This window comes from Loxodonta africana, chromosome 6, assembly GCF_030014295.1.
Source record: "Loxodonta africana isolate mLoxAfr1 chromosome 6, mLoxAfr1.hap2, whole genome shotgun sequence".
Taxonomy (NCBI): domain Eukaryota; kingdom Metazoa; phylum Chordata; class Mammalia; order Proboscidea; family Elephantidae; genus Loxodonta; species Loxodonta africana.
The window spans coordinates 49,351,691-49,374,382 of NC_087347.1; the positions used below are offsets into that span (position 1 = coordinate 49,351,691).

At 40.5% G+C, this 22,692-nt stretch overlaps 1 protein-coding gene across 4 annotated transcripts in view; it reads left to right on the plus strand.

The window, feature by feature from the left end:
* ANKRD44 (ankyrin repeat domain 44) overlaps window positions 1-22,692 on the plus strand; it is a 373,968-nt gene that overhangs the window by 222,946 nt on the left and 128,330 nt on the right. For all 4 annotated transcript variants that reach the window (XM_064286864.1, XM_064286862.1, XM_064286865.1 and 1 more), the window contains 4 exons: window positions 9,242-9,442; window positions 9,803-9,890; window positions 12,685-12,827; window positions 14,521-14,733. In XM_064286864.1, the coding sequence (XP_064142934.1) occupies window positions 9,242-9,442; window positions 9,803-9,890; window positions 12,685-12,827; window positions 14,521-14,733 (645 nt within the window). The remainder of the gene's footprint in view (window positions 1-9,241; window positions 9,443-9,802; window positions 9,891-12,684; window positions 12,828-14,520; window positions 14,734-22,692) is intronic.

Genomic DNA, 22,692 nt, shown 5'->3' on the forward strand with positions numbered 1-22,692 from the left:
CTTTCCCACCCCCCACCCTTTTTCCCTCTGCACAGCCTCTACTGCTTTCTAGTGGGTGGCAGTCCCTTAGCTGAGAAGACACTGGCTCCTTGCCACTTGGATTCGACCTGCGCCCAGCAGCTGACTCCCTCAGTGCCATTTTTTTTGTTGTTGCTTTTTTGGCTGCTTTAGGTTTCTCCTCTGTCACCTCCTTCCTTTCTTTCTCCCAAACACCTTGTGCCATCTCTGCTCCTTCTTCACAGGCTGTGCAGTGCCGCTTGACTGGGGAGCCACTTCCCCAATCTGTGCCTCCAAGCTGTGGGCTCCCTTAGGGCTTTTTTTTTTTTTCTTCTTCTTCTTAGTTTCTTGTCTCTTTCTACCTTCCTTCCTTTCCCTTCTCCTGAACACCTGGCACCATGTGCCATCTCCACTCCTTTTTGTCAGGCTGTGCCATGCCACTCAGCTGAGGAGCCACTTCACCAGCCTGTACTGCATGCTGGCAGGCTCCTTTGGGGCATTTTTTTCTTTCTTCTCAGTTTCTTGTATCTCTCTACTTTCCTTTCCTTTTTCCCAACTGCCTGGCTGAGTATGCCTTTCTCTCTTTTTTTTTTTTTTCAATTTCTTATATCTCTGTCCCTTCTTTCCTTTCCTTTCTCCTGCCCAACTAGCTGTGTGTGCCATCTCTGCCCCTTCTTGACGGGCTGTGCCACACAGGTCCATACACTGCAATGGCAGTCTCCCTAAACATCTTTTTTTCTTTTTGGCTTCTGTTTCTTTTTTCTTTCTCTTCTTTCCCATACCCACTTAACTCCACACATCACATCCTCCCCTTCCCCTCCTACCTATCTGCACTGCATGCTGAGCACTGCATCCCTGAGTGGCACAGATATGCACCACCAGACCCCATCCTGCACTGCCCCTGGGCCCCACCCTGTTGGCCCCAGCATGTGCCACAAATGACCCATTCCCACCCTTCCCCCTCTGCTAGACCTGCCCTGTGGCACCATAGCTGAGTGACCAGCCCTGCACCCCTGGGCAAGGTGGTGAGAAGTATCACGCCCACAGATGACCAAACAACAAAGAATGCCCAGCCTGCCTGCCCAGACATAATGAAGTAAAACAAAAAAGCATAATGAAACAACCAAATCTACAATCAATAAAGAAAATAATTACTGAATATCCCAAAGACAGCAGACAATATCAAAACATACAAAAATAACAGGACAGCATGGCTCCAGCAAGTGTCCAAAATAAAACACCAGATGACCTTTCAGTAGAAGAAAAGGCACTGGAACTACCTAATAGGGAATTCACAACTCTAATATTCAGGGCTGTCCAAGTAATGAAGGAAAACACAGACAAAAATAAGGAAAATAATAAATGAAATCGTGGAAAAGACAGATAAAACAATGGAAGAATTCAGGAAAGTAATACAGGAACATAATGCCAAAATAAACAAATGACTGGAAATCATACAAAAACAGCAGTTAGAACCTCAAAAGATAAGCAACAAGATTTCAGAAATGGACAGTGTCATAAAAGATTTGAGGAGCAAGTTTGAAATAACGGAAGAAAGAATCAGTGAAATTGAAGACAAATCCTTGGATACCACTTCAAGGTTAAATCAGAGAAAAATGAAGAAACCCTGAGAACAATGTGGGATACAATCAAAAGCAAAAATCTGTGAGTGATCGGAGTTCTAGAACAGGAGGAGAAAACAGAAAACACAGGATCACTGAAGAATTGCTGACAGAAGACTTCCCTAATATTATGAAAGATGAAAAGCTGACCATCCAAGAAGCTTCATGAACGCCGTATAGGATAGACCCCAAAAGAAAATCACCAAGACATATCATAGTCATACCCTCTAAAACCAAAGACAAAGAATCCTGAGAACAGCTCGAAAAAATGAAGTCACGTGCAGAGGGGAAACAGTAAAACTAAGCTCTAATTACTCATCAGAAACCATACAGGCAAGAAGGCAATAGGATGACATATATAAAACCTTCAAAGAAAAAAATTGCCAACCAAGAATAATATATCCTACAAAAGTCTCACTCAAATATGATGGCAAAATTAGGACATTTCCAGATAAACAGAAATTAAGGAAATAGGTAAAAATCAAACCAAGCATACAAGAATTATTAAAGCGAGTCCTTCAGTTAGAGAGCCAACAACGTCAGACAACAGACCCAACTGAAATAAAAAAGCTCATAACAGAGTACTCCGAAAAACTATACTCCAACAAATTTGAAAACATAGAGGAAATGGACGAATTTCTAGAAACACACTACCTACCCAAACTAACACAAACTGAAGTTGAAAATCTGAACAGACCCAGAACAAGAGATTGAAAAGATAATTTAAAAATTCCCAACAACAACAACAAAAAAGCCCTAGCCCAGAAGGCTTCACTGGACAATTCTATCAAACATTTAGAGAAGGACTTACTCCAGTACTACTCAAACTATTTCAGAACATAGAAAATGAAGGGATACTTATGAATTCATTCTAGGAACCCAGCATAACCCTGATACCAAAATCAGTCAAAGACACCACAAAAAAGAAAATTACAGACCAATATCTCTCATGAAAATAGATGCAAAAATTCTCAACAATATTCTGGCCAATAGAATTCAGCATCACATCAAAAAAAAAGAAAAAATACACCCCAACCAAGTGGGATTCATACCAGGTATGCAAGGATGGTTGAACATCAGAAAATCAATCAATATAACCCACATGAAAGAAAAGAAATGAATCACAGGATTATCTCAATCAATACAGAATAGGCATTCGACAAAGTCCAACACCTGTTCCTGATAAAAACTCTCAATAAAATAGGTATAGAAGGGAAATTCCTCATTATAATAAAGGGCATCTATACAAAACCAACAGCCAACATCATTCTTAATGGAGAGAGGCTGAAACTTTCCCCTTGAGAACAGGAACAAGACAAGGATGCCCTTTATCACCACTCCTATTTCGCATTGTCCTGAAAGTTCTAGCTAGAGCAATAAGGCAAGAAAAAAGAAATAAAGGGCATCCAAATTGGTAACGAAGAAGTAGAACTGTCCGTATTTGCAGATGATATGATCTATGGAAACCCAGGTGGTGTAGTGGTTAAGAGTTCAGTTGCTAACCAAAAGGTTGGCAGTTCGAATCCACTAGGCCCTCCCTGGAAATCCTATGGGGCAGTTCTGCTCTGTCTTATAGGGTCACTATGAGTCGGAATCTACTCAACAGGAATGGGTTTTGATGATACTATACATAGGAAACCCAAAAGACTCCATGAGAAAACTACTGAAACTGATAGAAACATTCAGCAGAGTACCAGGATACAGGATAAACATACAAAAATCAGTTGAATTCCTATATACCAATGAAGAGAACTATGAAAAGAAAATCAGGAAAACAATACCATTTATAATAGCCCCTAAAAAAATAAAATGCTTAGGAATAAATCTAACCAGGGATGTAAAAGACCCATGCAAATAAAACTGCAAAACATGACTGCAGGAAACCAAAAGAAAAAAAAAAATGGGAAAACATACCATGCTCATGGATAGGCAGATTTAACAGTGTGAAAATGTCAGTTTTACCCAGAGCAATCTACAAATGCAATGCAGTCCTGATCCAAATATCAATAGCATTCTTTAAAGAGATGGAAAAAACTAATCATTAACTTTATATGGAAAGGGAAGAAGCCCCAAATAAGTAAAGCGCTATTGGAGAAAAATAAAGTAGGAGGCCTTGCATTACCTGACCTCAGCACCTACTATACACCTATGGTGGTCAAAACGGCCTGGTACTGGGAGAATGACAGACACATTTACCAGTGGAACAGAACTGAGAACCCAGATGTAAATCCATCCACCCATGGTCACCTGATCGTCCACAAAAGCACAAAGTTCATCAGATGGGGAAAAGACAATCTTTTTAACAAATGGCGCTGGCAAAACTGGCTGCCCATCTGCAAAATACTAAAACAGGATCCATACCTCACACCATACCTCACACCAAAAACTAATTCAAAATGGATCAAAGACCTAATTATAAAACCAAAAACTTTAAAGATCATAGAAGAAAAAATAGGGTCAAAGCTAGAGGCCCTAATACATGGCGTTAACAGGATACAAATCCTAACCAACTACGCAAACTACAGAAGATAAACTAAATAACTGGAATCTTCAAAAAAAATTAACACTCATGCTCATCAAAAGACTTCACCAAAAGAGTAAAAAGAGAACCTACAGACTGGGAAAAAAACAAATTTGGCTATGACTAACCCAACAAAGTTCTAATCTCTAAAATCTACAGGAAAATTCAACACCTCTACAACAAGATATCCTTTGCCTGTTTTTTAATCCAATTAAAAAATGGGCAAAAGATATGAACAGACACTTCATCAAAGGCATTCATGCGGCTCATAGACACATGAGGAAATTCTCATGATCACTAGCCATTAGAGAAATGCAAATCAAAACCACAATGAGATACTGTCTCACCCCAGCATTACTGGCACAAATAAAAAGAAACAGAAAATAACAAATGTTGGAGAGGCTGCAGGAAAATCGAAACTCTTATGCACTGCTGGTGGGATTGCAAAATGGTACAACCATTTTGGAAAACGATATGGCACTTCCTTAAAAAGTTAGACATAGAAATACCATATGATCCAGGAATCCCACTCCTGGGAATATGTTCTAGAGAAATAAGACCCATCACACAAATAGACATATGCACATCCACGTTTATTGCAGCATTGTCCACAATAGCAAAAAGATGGAAACAACCTACAATGGAAACAATCAACAGCGGAATGGATAAACAAACTGTGATACATGCGTACAGTGAAATACTGTGCAATGATAAAGCACAATGATGAATCTGTGAAGCATGTTACAACATGGATGAATCTAGAGGGCATTATGCTGAGTGAAAAGACAAATACTGTATGATACCACTACCATAAAAACTCATGAAAAGGTTTATGTACAAAAAGAAACAATCTTTGATGATTACAAGGGAGGAGAGGGGTGGGAAAAAACACTAAACAATAGATAAGTGGTAACTGTAGTGAAGGGTAAGACAGTACACAATACTGGGAAGCCAGCACAACTTGTCCAAGACAAGGTCATGGAAACTCTATAGACACATCTAAATTCCCTGAGGGACCAAATTACTACACTGAGGGCTGTGGAGACCACGGTCCCAGGGAACATCTAGCTCAATTGGCATAACATAGTTTATAAAGAAAATGTTCTGCATCCTACTTTGGCGAGTAGTGTGTGGGGTCTTACAAGCTTGTGAGCGGCCATCTAAGATACTCCACTGGTCTCACCCCGTCTGGAGCAAGTGAGAATGAAGAAAACCAAAGACACAAGGGAAAGTTTAGTCCAAACGTCTAACGGACCACAAGTACCACAACCTCCACCAGACTGAGCCCAGCACAATTAGATGGTGCCCGGCTACCACCGCCTACTGTTCTGACAGGAATCACAATAGAGGGTCCCGGACAGAGCTGGAGAAAAATGTAGAACAAAATTCTAACTCATACACATAAAAAAAGACCAGACTTAATGGAGAAGCCCCAAGAGTATGGCCCCTAGACATCTTTTTAGCTGAGTAATGAAGTCATTCTTGAGGTTCACTCTTCAGCCAAAGATTAGACAGGCTCGTAAAACAAAATGAGACTAAATGGGCACACCAGCTCAGGGGCAAGGATGAGAAGGCAGGAGGGGACAAGAAAGCTGGTAATGGGGAACCCAAGGTCAAGAAGGGAATTGTGTTGACATGTCGTGGGGTTGGCAACCAGTGTCACAAAATGTGGTATGTGTGTTGTTTAATGAGAAACTAGTTTGCTCTACACCTTCATCTAAAGTACAATTAAAAAAAAAATTAATCCCAAATCTCAGTCTTATAAAAATTGGACTTTGTGTGTATATTTTCACCAAAAATACAATAGAAATGTTTTTTTAAATTTGGAAGAAAAAAAAAGTTAAAAAGCTTCCAAGATGGAAATTATATATATGGAGCCCTGGTGGTACAGTGGTTAAGAACTTGGCTGCTAACCAAAAGCTTGGCAGTTTGAATCTACCAGCCACTTGTTGGAAACACTATAGGGCAGCTCTACTCTGTCTTAGTGGGTTGCTATGAGTTGGAATCGATTAAACACTAACAATTTTGTTTCTTATATGTGTGCGTCTGTGTGCGCATGTGTGTGTGTATGTGTGTGAAATTTAAAAGAAGAAATTGCTGTCTTTTTAAAGCAAAGTTTTGGTTTTTGCCAAAATATTAAGCTTCTAATAAATTTACTCAGCTAGTTTGTCAGATTATAACTTTGAAACTTAAGGTTTTACATGACTAAGAAAAATTAGCGTTTGAAAGTATTCATGTCAGGATGCTTGGTTGAGACTGTCCACTGAATAAGCTTTGGCCCAGCAGAAAATGTGTGAGCCAGTAAGTCAGACAGGCTGAGAGGTCAGTGCCTTGGACTGCAGTCATCTTGCCTGTGAAATGATGCTGTCAGACCGATGACCCTTAAGGTCTTCTCTATTTCCAATATTCTTTAAGGCTGTGAATTTAATTCCATAATCATTTTGTTGTTGTTAGTTGCTGTTGAGTTGGCTCCAACTCATGTATATAATAGAATGAAACATTGTCTGGTCCTGTGCCATCTTCATAATCATTTTATACTGCTGTATTTTCATTTTTCAAAAAAAGTTAATATTTGAAAATTAAGACCCCCTCATTGCATGCTAAATATTTCTTGATAGAGTCCTTTGTTGTTCGCAAAATGAAAGGTATGCAGCTCACTACAAAAACAGATAAATAGAAGTGGAAGATGGCAAAGCTGAAACATTTTACAAAAAATAGAGAAGTAAAAGTAATGGCTATTCTAGGTATCCTTGAGCTATAGAAGTGAGTGTTGGTGTGAAAGGCAGATGGGTGAAGCTGACATTCACATGGAAATTACCTGAAGCTCACGTGAAAAGAGATTTATTAGAGACCCTACCACTTCTTCTTTCTTTCCAATCTGATGGATAAACTTGAACCTTATCCTTTTTTGGTTTTTAGATGTAAACCAGGTATTAGCCAGGATCAAAAGACATATACAATCTGTATACTTACTTGTTTCCTTCTGTTGTACATAGGGTCGCTATGAGTTAGAATTGACTCAATGGTATCTAACAACAGCAATGACATACTTACCTGTATATAAGGCCTTCTAAAGATATATAATCTGTTTGCACATCTTATGTAAAGACTAATATTCCCCAAATGAGTTCAGATAATTCCTGGAGATTTAAATTATTGGTTGCCTTGTTCCCCAACCCTGCTTTTGCCAAACTAGTTTGGTTTATGCCTCAACTCTCCCATCTTTCCTCTTGGCCTGCTGGTGCTGTTCCAGCCCAGATAGATGTACCCCTCTGCCTGGGGGTACAGGGCCCACGTCTTCTCTCTTCTCTCTGTCCTCACCTCTTTTTTCCTGTGGAGCTCCAAATACTTCTCACTCCATTATGTTGAACAGTGCAGCTGTGCACATTCCTCTCCCAAACTCACTCTAGACCTACCACTTTGCAGCAAGGGCCTCGCTAAGCACAGAGACTATTGAATCCTCTGATGGGATCTACCCTCCTTATGCTATTTGCTTTTAAACAGCATTTTTTTTCCATCATACTGGTTGTTGTGTGGAAACCCTGGTGGCATAGTGGTTAAGAGCTGCAGCTGCTAACCAAAAGGTCGGCAGTTCAAATCCACCAGGCGTTCCTTGGAAACTCTATGGGGGCAGTTCTACTCTGTCCTGTAGGCTTGCTATGAGTCGGAATCAACTCTATGGCAACGGGTTTGGTTTTTTTTTTGGGGGGGGGGGGTTGTGTGCCATCGAGTTGATTTAGACTTCAAATCTATACTAGTAAATAACAAAATTTTGTTTTAACTTGATTTGGTAATTTGTAATTTTGATCATTCAAACAAGTATCATACTGTTTATTTAAACTGTGTTCTCTAATTTGCAAAGTCATTTTCTTTTTTGCTCTCATTCTGTTGTTCAAGTTAACCATTCATCTTGATATGTTACTACAATTGATTCGTGGAACATTTTTTTTATTTCATCATTTATGTTTCTGATAAATGTGTTAATTTTATGGGGCTCAAATCTGGGGCACATTTATATACCTGTATGATGAAGCAGATTGGACAATCCCAGCCCAATGGGAATTGAGGTGGACAAGGCTGAGTTCTCGTTCCATGAATAAAGTGACAGGAGTGTGTTACTAATGCCTTTCATGGGCTTTTTGATTCCACATGGACCAGATGTCCACAAAGAAACCCTACTAAGCGGCCCCAGGGAAATCTCTAGAAATAGAGAGAAGCAACTGACCATCATTCCCTTCTCAAGAGGCACTGTATCATACAATTGACTGAAGAATAGTCCTTAACCCTAACTGCACAATAGAGTGCCTGGGGATCTTTATAGAAATACTGAGGTCAGCTAGAATGTCTGGGGCAGGACCCTAGCATGCGTATTTTCAAGAGCTCCCGAGGTGATTCCATTGTGCAGTCAGGATTGAAAGTCATAGGTCAAGAGCCTAGTGAACCGATTGCGTCTCAGTAGAAGGAAAACAAAAAATGGGAGGGTCAGTAAAGGTGAAAGAACTCAACAATGGTTTAAGAAGTTACCCATTTTAACCTGGAAAAAGTTGGAACAAGATGGAACAATGTCATAGCTTCAAGATGAGATACCAATAGACATACTTTTCCCTTGACCCCTTATAGATCACTCAAGGAGTCAAGACGTTGGCAAAGAGGATCCTAGATTTATAAATCAATGCAAAAATGTCTGAAAGGCTCCAAGTCCTTTTGCTTTGGAAGTCGGAGGCTTATTGACAGAAATCCTAGCCTAATGTTCTGTTGGGGACCCATTGGCCTGTGTGTGCACACTTGCACACAAGTGCTGTCATTTGGCCTAAGGCTAGCTTATACTTAAAGGTTTATTTTGTTTTAGAGATGTGCCAGGGCTTTTGGCTTAACCAAGGAAGGTAAAGTGAAACCAACTCACTATTAATTTGTGCCACTCTTCTGATTTTTGGCACATTACCTCATTTGTCTTAGAAGAATATGCACTCTGAGCCAGCCTGTGAGCCAGGGAGCATTCCCTTTCTGTCCATCTTTCCAGGATCTGGCAAAGCATCCTACTACTGATAAGCATTGATTAAGCATTTGTCAGTGACCTTTGCAAATTCTGTTTTTGTTTTAGGAGGCGGTGCGACTATTGATTAAGCACTCAGCTGATGTCAATGCGAGGGACAAGAACTGGCAGACCCCACTCCATGTGGCAGCAGCCAATAAGGCTGTCAAGTGTGCCGAAGTGATCATTCCCTTGCTGAGCAGCGTCAATGTCTCCGACCGAGGAGGGCAGACAGCCTTGCACCATGCGGCTCTGAATGGCCATGTGGAGGTGGGCATCCTCATCACCAGGAATGCCCCCCACAGACTCTCTTAGCCCCAAGTGAAACCTAGTCTTATTGCTGAGACTTTTAGAGAATGTAATAATATTTTTAGATCAAATTTTAGGTAACCATCTCCATCTATAAATTCACACCCACAATGAATTGAAAAAGTCAGCCTTCATCTCAGTCTTTTCCTCTGATATACATGCCACAGGGTCTGCTGTGTCATCATCTTCCTACTTTTGTGAACTCCAAATCTCCGACCTGCCTTCAGATTTGATGTCAGTTTGGCTAAGATCACTTGCAGGTAGTGAGGAGCCTCATGGTTACAGACGGCACACTTGATGTCATTGTTGGTTATCTTTCAGATGGTCAATTTACTCTTGTCCAAAGGGGCAAATATCAACGCATTTGACAAGAAGGACCGGCGTGCTCTACATTGGGCAGCATATATGGGTAAGGAGTCCATGAATGGGAAGGGAAGTGCAGATAACCTTACTTCACAAGCCAAGAATCTCTCATTGACCATGTAGATTTTCTCTTGTGCAAATCTAACTTTTTTTAAAGCTTTGATTCAAGTTAAGATTCTGTCCGCCATTTTATTGGTGTGCATAGAGCGCTCTATGGGCAGTTGCTTCATCAGAGATTTATTTATCTTACAAAGCGGAGGAGGGATGAGTCACAGCCTGGACCTCATTGGATGTGGTTCAATGTGATTGGAAAGCTGCACCAACTGTGCTTATTTTAACTTGCCATGGCAGGAAAGTAAGGTGTTTAAAAAAGAAAGAGGACTGGCTACCAAAGCAAGGACACAAACTCTATTTTTCCTTTTATTTATAAATATTTTTGAAAGAAACAAAAAGGAATGGAAAAAGGAGAAACCCCTGGCTGTTTTGTAGATTGTCAGCAGAGTCAACGTGGATTATCCTACTCCACTGCCAACAAAGCAGGAGAGCGCAGTTCTCACTTCTGTCCATGCTAGTGGGGAAGATGAGGGAAGACGTTACATTTCTGTTTTTCCTTTTCACTTTCGTTGGCACAAATACCACTGATAAATGACAGACCTTGCAGACTTGTGGGAAATGAACAAAGATCCTCCCTTTGTATTTCTAATTGGAGAACATCCTGCAATTAGAAGACAGGATTTTATCTGTAAGCAACCTGAATGTCCAGCCCAAGGAAATCAGTTTGGTAGATTACGGAAGACCTGCACAATGGGACACTGTGCAGTAAATCAGTGGTGATGTCAATCAGTATTTCTTAACATAGAAAGATGGCTGTGATATACTAAGTGAAAAAACGCCTATAAAACAGTATGACTAGCCTGAGCTTCATTTTATAAAATAAAAACAAAAAAAATATATAACAGAAATAAATCTAGAAAATACTATGTGACAAAACATTAACAGTGATCATCCCCAGGGCTTGGTGACTATAGGTGATTTTAGTTTCCTTCTAATACCTTTTTGCATTTTCTGAAATCTTTTTAACAAGCATGAATGCCTTTCATCATCAGAAAAAAAAACAATAACATTAATTGTGGGGAGAAAGAGAGTGGATTGGGATAGGGATGAAATGAATTATGTGATTATAGAAAGGTCTGAATGAATCCTTGGGCTTAATAAACCAGAATCTTAAAATTTTGCAAACATTATCAGTTTTTCAGGTGACATGGATTTTGGAGTTGGTTGAACAGATTAGATGTCTGCATGGTGCCTGTAGGACTGGAGCCAGTGAGTGTTTGCCAGGAGATAGATGTTTAGGCAGAGTGCAAGCTAAGCTCATGTGAGATGAGGCTTGAAGAACCGGGGGCTTGCACTTTGTTCTCCGATGATGTATAGCTAAAACATTTGGGCAGAATTGCTTTGAAGAAATAAGGTTGTTTTGTGTATCATCAGGATACAAATAGAGAAAAATCTAAAGAGGAACATCTTTAGGAAATAATAGGACAAAACCAGGACAAATAGCTTGAGATAGCACCACTAGTAATTGCAATTTTTTTTAATATACATGTGTCTTGGAGGAAAACGTCAAATTTTAATAAAACAAGTTAATACCATAACACACACACACTCTCTCTCACACACACAGTCTCTCACACACACATACACACACACGCACACTCTTCCACATTCTCTCTCTCTCTCATACACACCCCTACACTCACACACACACTGACATAGGCATACATTTAAAAGCCCGTTTTTATAGCAGGTCCTGGGATCAGCACTCATCTTCCTTTCAAATATTATCCGTGTTTAGAGCAATGCCTCTGAAGCATTAACAATGCTCAGTCATGGAAGAAAGGTCAAATACATTTATCATATAGTAAGATAGCGAACACAGTAAAATATTTTAGAAGATATTTCAAGAGGAGTTGAATCTCGAAGATTTTTCTGTTTTGCCACCAACTGATGAGAATACTATTGAGTCATATGAAATTGCCATTTTGTAGCCAAAAACTAGTCTAGCAGCACCTGTTTCATAGGATTCAACCTGATAATCCTGACTTCTGACTCATGGACTTTTTTCTTTCATTAGTTTTTCTAAACCAAATTATCATTGACTTTTTAGTGAGGCATGGCAAAAGCTTTGCTTTCATTTTTTTTTTTTATAATTTTTATTGTGCTTTAAGTGAAAGTTTGCAAATCAAGTCAGTCTCTCACACAAAAACTTATGTACACCTTGCTACATACTCACAATTACTCTTCCACTAATGAGACAGCCTGCTCTTTCCCTCCACTCTCTCTTTTTGTGTCCATTTCCCCAGCTTCTAACCCTCTCCACCCTCTCATCTCCCCTCCAGGCAGGAGATGCCAACATAGTGTCAAGTGTCCACCTGATCCAAGCAGCTCACTCCTCACCAGCATCCCTCTCCAACCCATTGTCCAGTCCAATCCATGTCTTTTGCTTTCATTTTTAACACAGTGTTTTCTTAGGCTGCAGTACAAACGCATTAGCCCAGGCTTGTCATTGTTTGTGGACAGGCATCAGCTCTCTTTACTAAGTCCTCTTGAAGAGAAGGCTCACATTTGGATCATCTTTCTTCTTCCTGCAGCATTTGCTTAATGTCTGATACATAGTAGATACTCAGTAAATATTTGTTGAATTTTTGCCATGAACCAGCTTTTATAAATGGCTTAGCAAAATCCTGGTGGCAGTAAAAACTAATGGTGATAATTTAGGTAAAATGAATCGTCAAATTGTCCTATAAAGGTTAACGATGTTTTCTGCTGTTTTGTTTGTAAAGGCCACCTGGACGTTGTGGCATTGCTCATTAACCATGGCGCAGAAGTGACATGTAAGGATAAGAAGGGTTACACGCCCCTGCACGCCGCAGCCTCCAATGGACAGATCAATGTTGTCAAACACCTCCTGAATCTGGGGGTGGAGGTGAGCTACGATTAGCATATATTAATGCACCACCACATAGCCTATGAATTTGTGGGTTTTCTATTGTTCTGAATTAAAACGTGTTTCCATTTTAATTCAAGTGAAAACATTTTCTTTTATCCTGTTTTTTCGAGTTTACATGGGCAACAGAAGGGCAATGGGGTCATTTACTAAGTAGTGGAAAACTAGAAATAGGGTAATTTTCTATATCTATGTAGATATAGAAATATATAAACATGCACATTACGTATACTATGTATTTATATGTATATACATGTGTATATGTATGTACGTATGTATGTATATGGAGCCCTGGTGGTGCAGTGGTTAAGAGCTATGGCTGCTAATCAAAAGGTCGTCCTTTTGAATCCACCAGCTATTCCTTGGAAACCCTATGGGGCAGTTCTACTCTGTCCTATAAGGTCGCTATGAGTTGAAATCCATGACAATGGGTTTTATTTTTATTTTTTGGGGGGGGAGGTTTATGTATGTGTACGTGTGTGTGTATGTATATCTGCACGCATATGTATATATGTCTATTTAAAATATAAATATATATCTGGTTGGTGCAGTTGGTTAACAGTACACTAACTAATTGGTTAACTTAGCCGCTAACCAAAAGGTTAGAGGTTCGAGTCCACCCAGTCCATCCCCCCAGAAGAAAGGCCTGGTGACCTACTTCTGAAAAATCAGCCATTCAGAGCTCTGTGGAGCACAGTTCTACTCTGACACACATGAGGTTGCCGTGAGCTGGAGTCAGCTCAACAGCAACCAGACTGGACCGGATAGTGTGTGCATGTGTGTGTGTGTATGTGAAGTGCGCCCAGAATCAGTTAGGGTTCCCCAACCCAGTTCACCTTCAAATCTAGAAAGAGAGTGCAGAGAACAAGCAGTGATGAGGGACCAGAACTTCCCTGCCCCAGAGCAAGGGAAGACCAGTTGCTCTGCTGAGATGACCAAAACAAACAAACAAAACTTGCTGTCATCCAGTCAATTCCTGCTCATAGGGACCCTGTAGGACAGAGTAGAACTGCCCGGGGGTTTCTAAGCAGCAGCTGGTGGATTGGAACTGCTGCTGCATCATCAGTGCTCCCTGCTCTGATGATGTTGGTGAAAACCCAACAGCTGAGGCAGGCCTGGGTCAGCAATAGGGAGTCACGTGCTAGAGACCCCAGGCGAGCTCTGCTGCTCTGCTACTAGATGCAGCTTTGGGAGAAGTCGGGCAGGGCGAGACCCAAAGTGAGTTCTGAGCATAATTTCCGTGATTAGGTTCTGCAGCCACCTCCGCTGCGTACCCCCCACCCCTTTCTCTTTATGGTCCGTGCACTCCAACCCTTGAGTTTGGAGCTTTTTTCTCATTCCCCTGACTCAGTTCTCCTCTGGCCTTTTGAGGCAGCTTTGCCTTTTACCCTTCATCCTTTGCTTTGTCTAAAAATGTCTTTCTATAAGTTGAAACCTCTAACTCTTCCTTCTGGGTTCACTTTTTGTCACATTCCCTTTTTGCTGGTCTTTGCCTCGGGGCGAAAGGCATTACCTAGCTGAGCTTGCAGGGGCAAGTGCAGAGTGAGCCCTGAATAATTAGGTTGATGGATGGACATTTTCTTTCTCTAGCCACAGCCATTAGGCTTTTCCTGAAAAATGGAGTAAATTGGCTCCAGAGATTTTAATTGCATTGTGTTGGACTCATTTGCAGATTGACGAAATCAACGTCTATGGAAATACTGCCCTTCACATCGCCTGCTACAATGGCCAGGATGCTGTAGTTAATGAGCTGATTGACTATGGTGCTAACGTGAACCAGCCAAACAACAACGGGTTCACCCCTTTGCATTTTGCTGCTGCCTCCACTCATGGTGCTTTGTGTCTTGAACTGCTAGTCAACAACGGGGCGGATGTTAACATCCAGGTACGAGACTCAGTCTCTGTGTTAAATACCTTTGCATTGAGCCTCAGTTTGTACAAAATCAACTGCTGTAAATTATATCATGTCTAGTGATTTTTAACCCTGAGGAGTCTGACTCACACAGGCTTATTCTTCATCAGGATGCTGTGGACACTTGGCTGTGGGAGCGCAGTTCTTTTTTCTGCAGCAATGGTGGTACCAGCTAGAAGGCACTGAGACTCCTGCCCTTGGTAGCTTAGTGAATGTTCCATGGCAAAGACTGAGTCTCAGGGGTGTTGACTCAGTTCAGGTTCTAATACTGACATGAATGTTGAGCTAATAGGGCAGAGCTGTTGAGAATTCAAAGGAAGGCCTAAATTAATGCTACCGAGGGCATGTGATCTGATTTGTAGCTTTATATATATAAATCGTTTATATTTGAAGCAATGAGCATGTGTTATTTTGATTCCCAGAAGAAAAATAAGCTATTTTCCTTTTGGAAAAAATACAATCCAGATGTAATGGGACTAGAGAGGGAGATGATTAGAGGATTGTTGTTATTGTGTGCTGTACAGCCTATTCCGGCTCATAGTGACCCTACAGTGACCCTGTAGGACAGAGTAGAACTGCCCCATAGGTTTCCTAGACTGTAATCTTTAAAGGAGCAGATTGCCAAGTCTTTTCTCCGGCAGAGCCATTGCTGGGTTCCAACCTCCAACCTTTCGGTAAGCAGTTGGGCACTTAACCATTGCTTCACCAGAAGTCCTTGAGTAGAGGATAACTGGCAGTAAATAAAACTGATCTGGATAAAAGGTAATGAAGACAGGGGAGTGGGGAGGAGCCAACAGAAGGGAGAGAATTTGCTGAAAGAAAAGCAGCAGGTCTGGGTTGGGCTAGAGATGGAGGCGTTGATGAATGCAAGGGTGGAAATCTGGCTCAGTGTAGTGGTTAAGTGTTCAGTTCTGGGCTAGCCTGCCTAGAATTTAGTCCTAGCCTTAACTTTTGTAATGCAATCATAAATAACCTCTCCGTATGTCTCAGTTTGTTTCTCTATAAAATTGGAGAAATAATAGTATCTTTTTCATGGAACTATTGTGAGAATTAAATGAATTATCACACATACATTACATTACTTAGAGTCTTCCACATGGTAAGCGCTTGATAAATGATTGCTGTTTTTAGGAGGAATGTCAGGAAGAAGAGTAGGCTTAGGAGGTAAAATGAGTTTAGTTTTTGAGAAGCTGATTTTAAACCTTTGGTATAGCCAGTCTGAGAAAACCAGTCGTGGAAAACGTGATACTCTAGCCTAGGAGAGTGATAGAGAAGAAAAAAATTTTGAGTCGCCTCTTTCGTATAGAGGTGATAGTTGAAACTGGGAGGAAAGGATGAGATCACCCAAGGAGTGAGTAGAGCCTGAGTAGAGAAGGGGACAGAGGACTCCTTTATACACAGGATGGGGAGAAAAGCCAGAGAAAGTGGTGAAAGAAGGAGAGTTAGAGAAGATAGGAGAACTAGGGGAGTGCGGTGTTTCCATGAAGTTTAAAAAGCAAGCATAAATGAAAATGTAAAATAGATGATGAGAATTTCAGAGTTCCTGATCTTGTAAGTGGAACCTTTCCAAGGCCCAAAGAGATGGCAAGGTGAAGATCTTTGGGGGCATGGAGGAGGTCAAGGAACTGTGGTCCAAGGTGGGGAAAGGGTCATCATGTGGGTTGAAGTCACAGAGGATGGTGGTAAGGGGTAGGAAGCAAACAGGTGGCCAAACCACTATTGTCCCCATGACTTGTCATCTCCAATTTAGTTATCCTGATGTCTGATAGATGTCCTCTGAATCCTTCCAAGGAACGAAAATCATTGGAGTTAAAAAAAAAAAAAAGCTCCCTTTACTAACTTCTACTTAATTAGTTCACTGGGCTGTCTGATGCTGTCTGTGACCTCTGTAAAGCATACTGACTGATGATCTCAGCATACCTGGTAATGGAGGCTAGAAGGCCACTTTCGGACACGCCTATCTACTGCTTCCAGTTAACTGACTATTGGTCAGTTCAGATTGGATGAGGAGCTTCAGCTATATATGGTGCATTGGTTTATGTCAGCCTTCTCTTCTCCCCACCGAATGAACCTCGAAAGCATAGTTACCTAATTTTAATGTTTGATTTTTTTCCCTTTGGACTGCTAATCAGGAACAGAATACAAGAAATGTCATTTAAATTCTGAGGCTTGATTTATGTATTATATAATCTGTATAAATGAGATTCTGAATCAGAGCTAGCCTTCTTCCTCAGTCTCCCTCCATCTACTCTGTTTCCATTCTCCGATTTCCTAATTCTCTTTGAATTTCCCTTAGTTATTTCAGATGCACTCTGAGCACACCGACCATCTGACATTTCTGTAGAGCCCCCCTGTCTGACTCTGGAGATAGCTTTCCAATTGAAGCTGTTATCTCTCTGTATAACATTGCTCCTTGGATTTTGAAAGTGTTTATAGATTGCAAGATAATTTCTATTTGTTTCGATTTTCCAAAGTTTGAGGAAAATAGCATATTGAAATGTAGCCAAAACCCACCAGCATGTTTACTTTGTTCTGTTCTCACAAAACACTAAAATGATGTCTTCATGAGTCTCAGCAATTACAAGATGGATTCAGAGAGGAGGAGTGATTTGTGTTTTGTATACATTTTTCAGCCTCTTATTTTGCTTAGGTTGACCATGGCCCTGCCTTTGACTTTGTAGTAGCACCTTAATTGTGTTGCAATAATAAAGACACAATCCTGTATAAAATAATCCATTGAAGGTTCTCTTGTAATTCACAAATAGGAAGAGCATGAGAAATTATAAAATAATCTTTCAATTCTATTATAGACCTCGTTGTAGTTTTTGTAGCATCTCCAGGTTCTTTTTGCAAACATTTAAAGCAAGTGGTAAAGTAGGCACTGAAGACAGCCATGCTGGATACATCTTAGAAAGTTAGACTCAGAAGTTAGCTGTTGTCAGGTTGCCTACCTCCTGGTCACTAACATTAGCCTGCCATGGTCTCAATTCTTTTTCTGTCCATGGGCCCTTAGACCATTTAACCCTAAGAAGCCAGAGCTGAAGCCTGTGACATCTCTGCTGATGTGGACCAGCTTTCTTCTTTGTATGTACCAGGACCAAATTATAAAATGGGTCCTATTGCTGAGACTGGAGATGGAAACTGGAATAGACGAGAGTGACAGTGATGGGGATGTGGAACTTGAAACTTTGTGAGGAAGCGCCGAAAGGAGGGAAATGAACATCTGAGCCATTCACATTCCGTCTCTGGCTTTTAGAATCATTAAAACAAACAAACAAACAAGCATACATAAACAAATTGTATTATGTATGCCTTTTTTTTTTTTTTTCCAGCCAGGGTTTTAGATGGCTTTTCCATTGAGTTATGACACACTTAACTGGGCTTCTGGTGGCATAGTGGTTAAGAGTTTGGCTGCTAACCAAAAGGTCAGTAGTTCGGATCCAACAGCTGCTTCTCGAAAACCTGATGTGGCAGTTCTGCTCTGTCCCATAGGGTCGCTATGAGTCAAAATTGACTCGATGGCAAAGGGTTTGGGTTTTTGTTTTTTCTGTTTTTTTTTTTTTCGCTTACTGGGTTTCTGACTATATTTGACCTCCCAGGCTGGCCTTAGTATTATTCCCTTAATGGTTTTATTGCCCTCCATGGAGTCGTATGCCTACAGGAGGGGCTATGCCAAAAAAAAATACAATGCTTTCAAGTTTCTGGGAAGTAATGATATCTGTAAATTTAGGGAAAGTTTGTGGGATGTTGTAGGATGAAGAAAGTAGACATCAGGAGTGGGAGAAAAGAATGAATGGATTTCTGAGGAGAAGGGTAGTCAAGTAAATTGAAATACTCCTTTAAGTCCAAAAACTAAGCTTCTTTGGACAATGCTAGGTTCTGCCTTGAAAGATTACTTTTATTTTTCATAAAATATCATAATCCTCATCATTTTTCTTTATGACTTTTGATGAAACCATTCCTAAATCCGTAGAAGAGCATCTTGCTTAGTTAATTACCAAAATAACAAAATTTTCAAAGCCCTAAATCTGATAGAAAAATGTATTAAGAAATTGGGAGGAGACTAGAAATTAAAAAAAAAAAAATGATGAGAGCAAAGCTTTGATTAAATGGAAGAATTGATCATATCCTCTCTTTTCAGAATACAAAGCTTGTCTTATCTTTGAGGTTCTAGCAACAACAGCAAGTCTCCCTGCGTGCAAAATTCCTCAGGCAGATAGTGAACGCAGTGGGATCCCTCATCTCACCCTAATATTTTGAGTTCTGACTTTTAAAGGCTAAGTGAAATGTACTATCCTTTTGACCTTCATTGGTTTTTAATGGCTTTTTTAAATAATGAGCTTCCTTTGCATTCATACCATGTAAACAAAGCAGCCAAAAAATGGCTGGCATGATACTCGTAATCCTTTCTGCCCCTACCTCCTGCTACCCCTGTCCCTAAGAGAAAAAGTCGTCTAAGGCCTGGACTCAGTCATGGATGTACCTAGGCAAAGATCTGCAAGGATAGATCTGAAGCAAGCACAACCACGGGCTATATAGCCATTCATTACATTTTACCTAACTTTCTCCATCCTCTGTTGCCATTGAGTTGATTCCAACTCATAGTGACCATATAGGACAGAGAAGAACTGCCCCATAGAGTTTCCAAGGAGCATCTGGTGGATTTGAACTGCTGACCTCTTGGTTAGCAGCCGTAGCATTTAGCCACTATGCCGCCAGGGTTTCTAAGCTTTAAAAACAAAAAAACCCACTGCCGTCAAGTCGATTCCGACTCATAGCGACCCTACAGGGCAGAGTAGAACTGCCCCATAGAGTTTCCAGGGAGCGTCTGGTTTTTCTAAGCTATATAAAAAAAAAAAAAAAGCTATAAGGCGGAGTAAAACTGCTCCATCAGGTTTCCAAGGCTGTAAATCTTTATGGAAACAGACTGCCACATCTTTCTCCTGTGGAGTGGCTGATGGGTTCAAACCACCAGCCTTTCTGTTAGCAGTCAAGCACTTTAAGCACTGTGCCACGAGGGCTCCTTAAATTATACATTGTTGTTGTGTTGTTAGGTGCTGTTGAGTTGGGTCAGACTCATAGCTACCCTGTGTACAACAGAACCAAACACTGCTCAGTCTTGCACCATCCTCACAATTGTCACCATGTTTGAGTCCATTGTTGCAGCCACTGTGTCAATCTATCTTATCGAAGGTCTTCCTCTTTTTCTGCTGACTGTCTACGTTACCAAGTATCATGTCCTTCTCCAGGGACTGGTCCCTCCTGATAACATGTCCGAAGTACTTGAGACAAAGTCTCATCATCTTCGCTTCCAAGGAGCACTCTGGCTGTATTTCTTCCAAGACAGACTTGTTTGTTCTTCTTATAGTCCATGGTATATTCAGTATTCTTTACTAACACCATAATTCAAAGGCATCAATTCTTTTTTTTTTTTTTTTCGGTCTTCCTTATTCATTGTCCAGCTTTCACATGCATATGAGGCAATTGAAAAACCATGGCTTGAATCAGGTGCGCCTTAGTCCTCAAAGTGACCTCTTTGCTTTTGAACACTTTCGAGAGGTCTTTTGCAGCAGATTTGCCCAATGGAATATGGCATTTGATTTCTTGACTGCTGCTTCCATGGGCATAGATTGTACATTCCAGTAAAATGAATCCCTTGACAGCTTCAATATTTTCTCCGTTTTTCATGACGTTGCTTGTTGGTCCAGTTGTAAGGATTTTTGTTTTCTTTATGTTGAGGTGTAATCCATACTGAAGGCTGTAGCCTTTTACCTTCATCAGTAAGTGCTTCAAGTCCTCTCCCTTTTCAGCAAGCAAGGTTGTGTCATCTGCATATTGTAGGTTGTTAATGAGTCTTCCACCAATCCTGATGCTTTCTTCTTCATATAGTCCAGCTTCTCTGATTATTTGCTCAGCATACAGATTGGATAGGTATGGTGAGAAGATACAATCCTGACGCACACCTTTCCTGACTACCAATTTTCCAACTACTGTTCCTTTTTTTGTCTGTTTGTTTCCAACTTTCTCATTCCAATCACCAGTAATTATCAATGCATCTTGACTGCACGTCTGATCAATTTCAGACTGCAGAAGTTGGTAAAAATCTTCAATTTTTTCATCTTTGGCTTTAGTGGTTTAATAGTCATATTAACTGGTCTTACTTGTAGGCATGAGGATATTGTCCTATTACTGACAGCATTGTACTTCAGGATGGATCTTGGAGTGTTCTTTTTGATGATGAATGTGACACCATTCCTCTTCAATTTGTCATTCCTGGCATAGTAAACCATATGATTATACCAGTCCATTTCAGCTCAGTAATGCCTAGGATATCGATCTTTATTCATTTCATTTTATTTTTGACGACTTCCAATTTTCCTAGATTCATACTTCATACATTCCAAGTTCTGATTATTAACAGACATTTACAGCTATTTCTTTTCATTTTGAGTTGTGCCACATCAGCAAATGAAGGTCCCAAAACTTGACTTCATCCACGTCATTAAAGTTGACTCTGCTTTGAGGAGGCAGCTCTTCTCCAGTCGTATTTTGAGTGCCTTCCAACCTGAGGGGCTCATCTTCCAGCACTATATCAGACAATGTTCTGCTGCCATTCATAAGGTTTTCACTGGCCAATTTTTTTCAGAAATAGACCACCAGGTCCTTCTTCCTAGTCTGTCTTAGTCTAGAAGCTCCACTAAAACCTGTTCACCATGGGTGACCCTGCTAATATTTAAAATACCAGTGGCATGGCTTCCAGCATCACAGCAACACAGAAGCCACCACAGCACAACAACCTGACAGACACTTGGTAGATGATAGCTAGTCAATTCGGACTCATAGTGACCCTATGGGACAGAGTAGGACTGCCCTACATGGTTTCCAAGGAGCAGCTGGTGGATTCAAACTGCTGACCTTTTGGTTAACAGCCAGGGCTCCAGCTACGCACTAAACCAAAAAACCAAACCCAGGGCCGTCAAGTCGATTCTGACTCATAGCGACCCTGTAGGACAGAGTAGAACTGCCCCATGGAGTTTCCAAGGAGTGCCTAGCAGATTCAAACTTGGTAAAGCCTTTTCTAGGCACGGAAAAGTGCTTAGTTAAATATTTATAAAGATATTATCTAAATACTGAAGTATTTGTAGCTTTATATATATTTAATTAAATGCTAATTACTTACATTTTTATATTTAAGAGAACATTAAAAAAAAAAAAAATACACCCGTTGCTAACGAGTTGATTCCGACTCATAGCAAGCCTATAGGACAGAGTAGAACTGCCCCATTGAGTTCCCAAGGAGCGCCTGGTGGATTCCAACTGCTGACCTTTTGGTTAGCAGCCGTAGCTCTTAACCACTAGGCCATCAGGGTTTCCAGTGGAGCAAAATTTAAAGAAATAGCTCCACCTAGGGACAAGTTAATGTCAACTCTGTAATTTCTGCTTTCTCAACAAAGTTGGACTGTCTTCACTTTTTTGTTGAGGGGGCATGTTTTTAATCTTTATTCCAAGGTAGTTCCCAGGCTTTTCAGTCCTTTAAACTGTCTAGAGTTCTGGCAGCCAAGACCAAGCTCTGGAATCACAAAACTTTTAGGAACTCTCTTCCACTGTGTGTCTCATGGTCCGTAATGACACTGTATCCTCATTTTCTTGATTGCTGATCCTTTCCCTCTAAAAAATATCGTTTCTAGCAAAGCTTCAAACTTACTTCCATCTTCTTTTCTCAGTATTTTCTGACCCAAGTTATAATCATTTAAGATGGGGAAAAGATCTTATTATTTTTTTTCCATCTACCCAAGAACTCTGAACTCTAGTGATATTTTTTTTCCAGTCAAGATGTAGTTACCACTTTGGTGATCTCCTCCCTCAGCACAGACTATGCACAATTCCTTTCTCCCTTTTTAAGGAATAGACTTATAGAGTGTACCAAAGTTC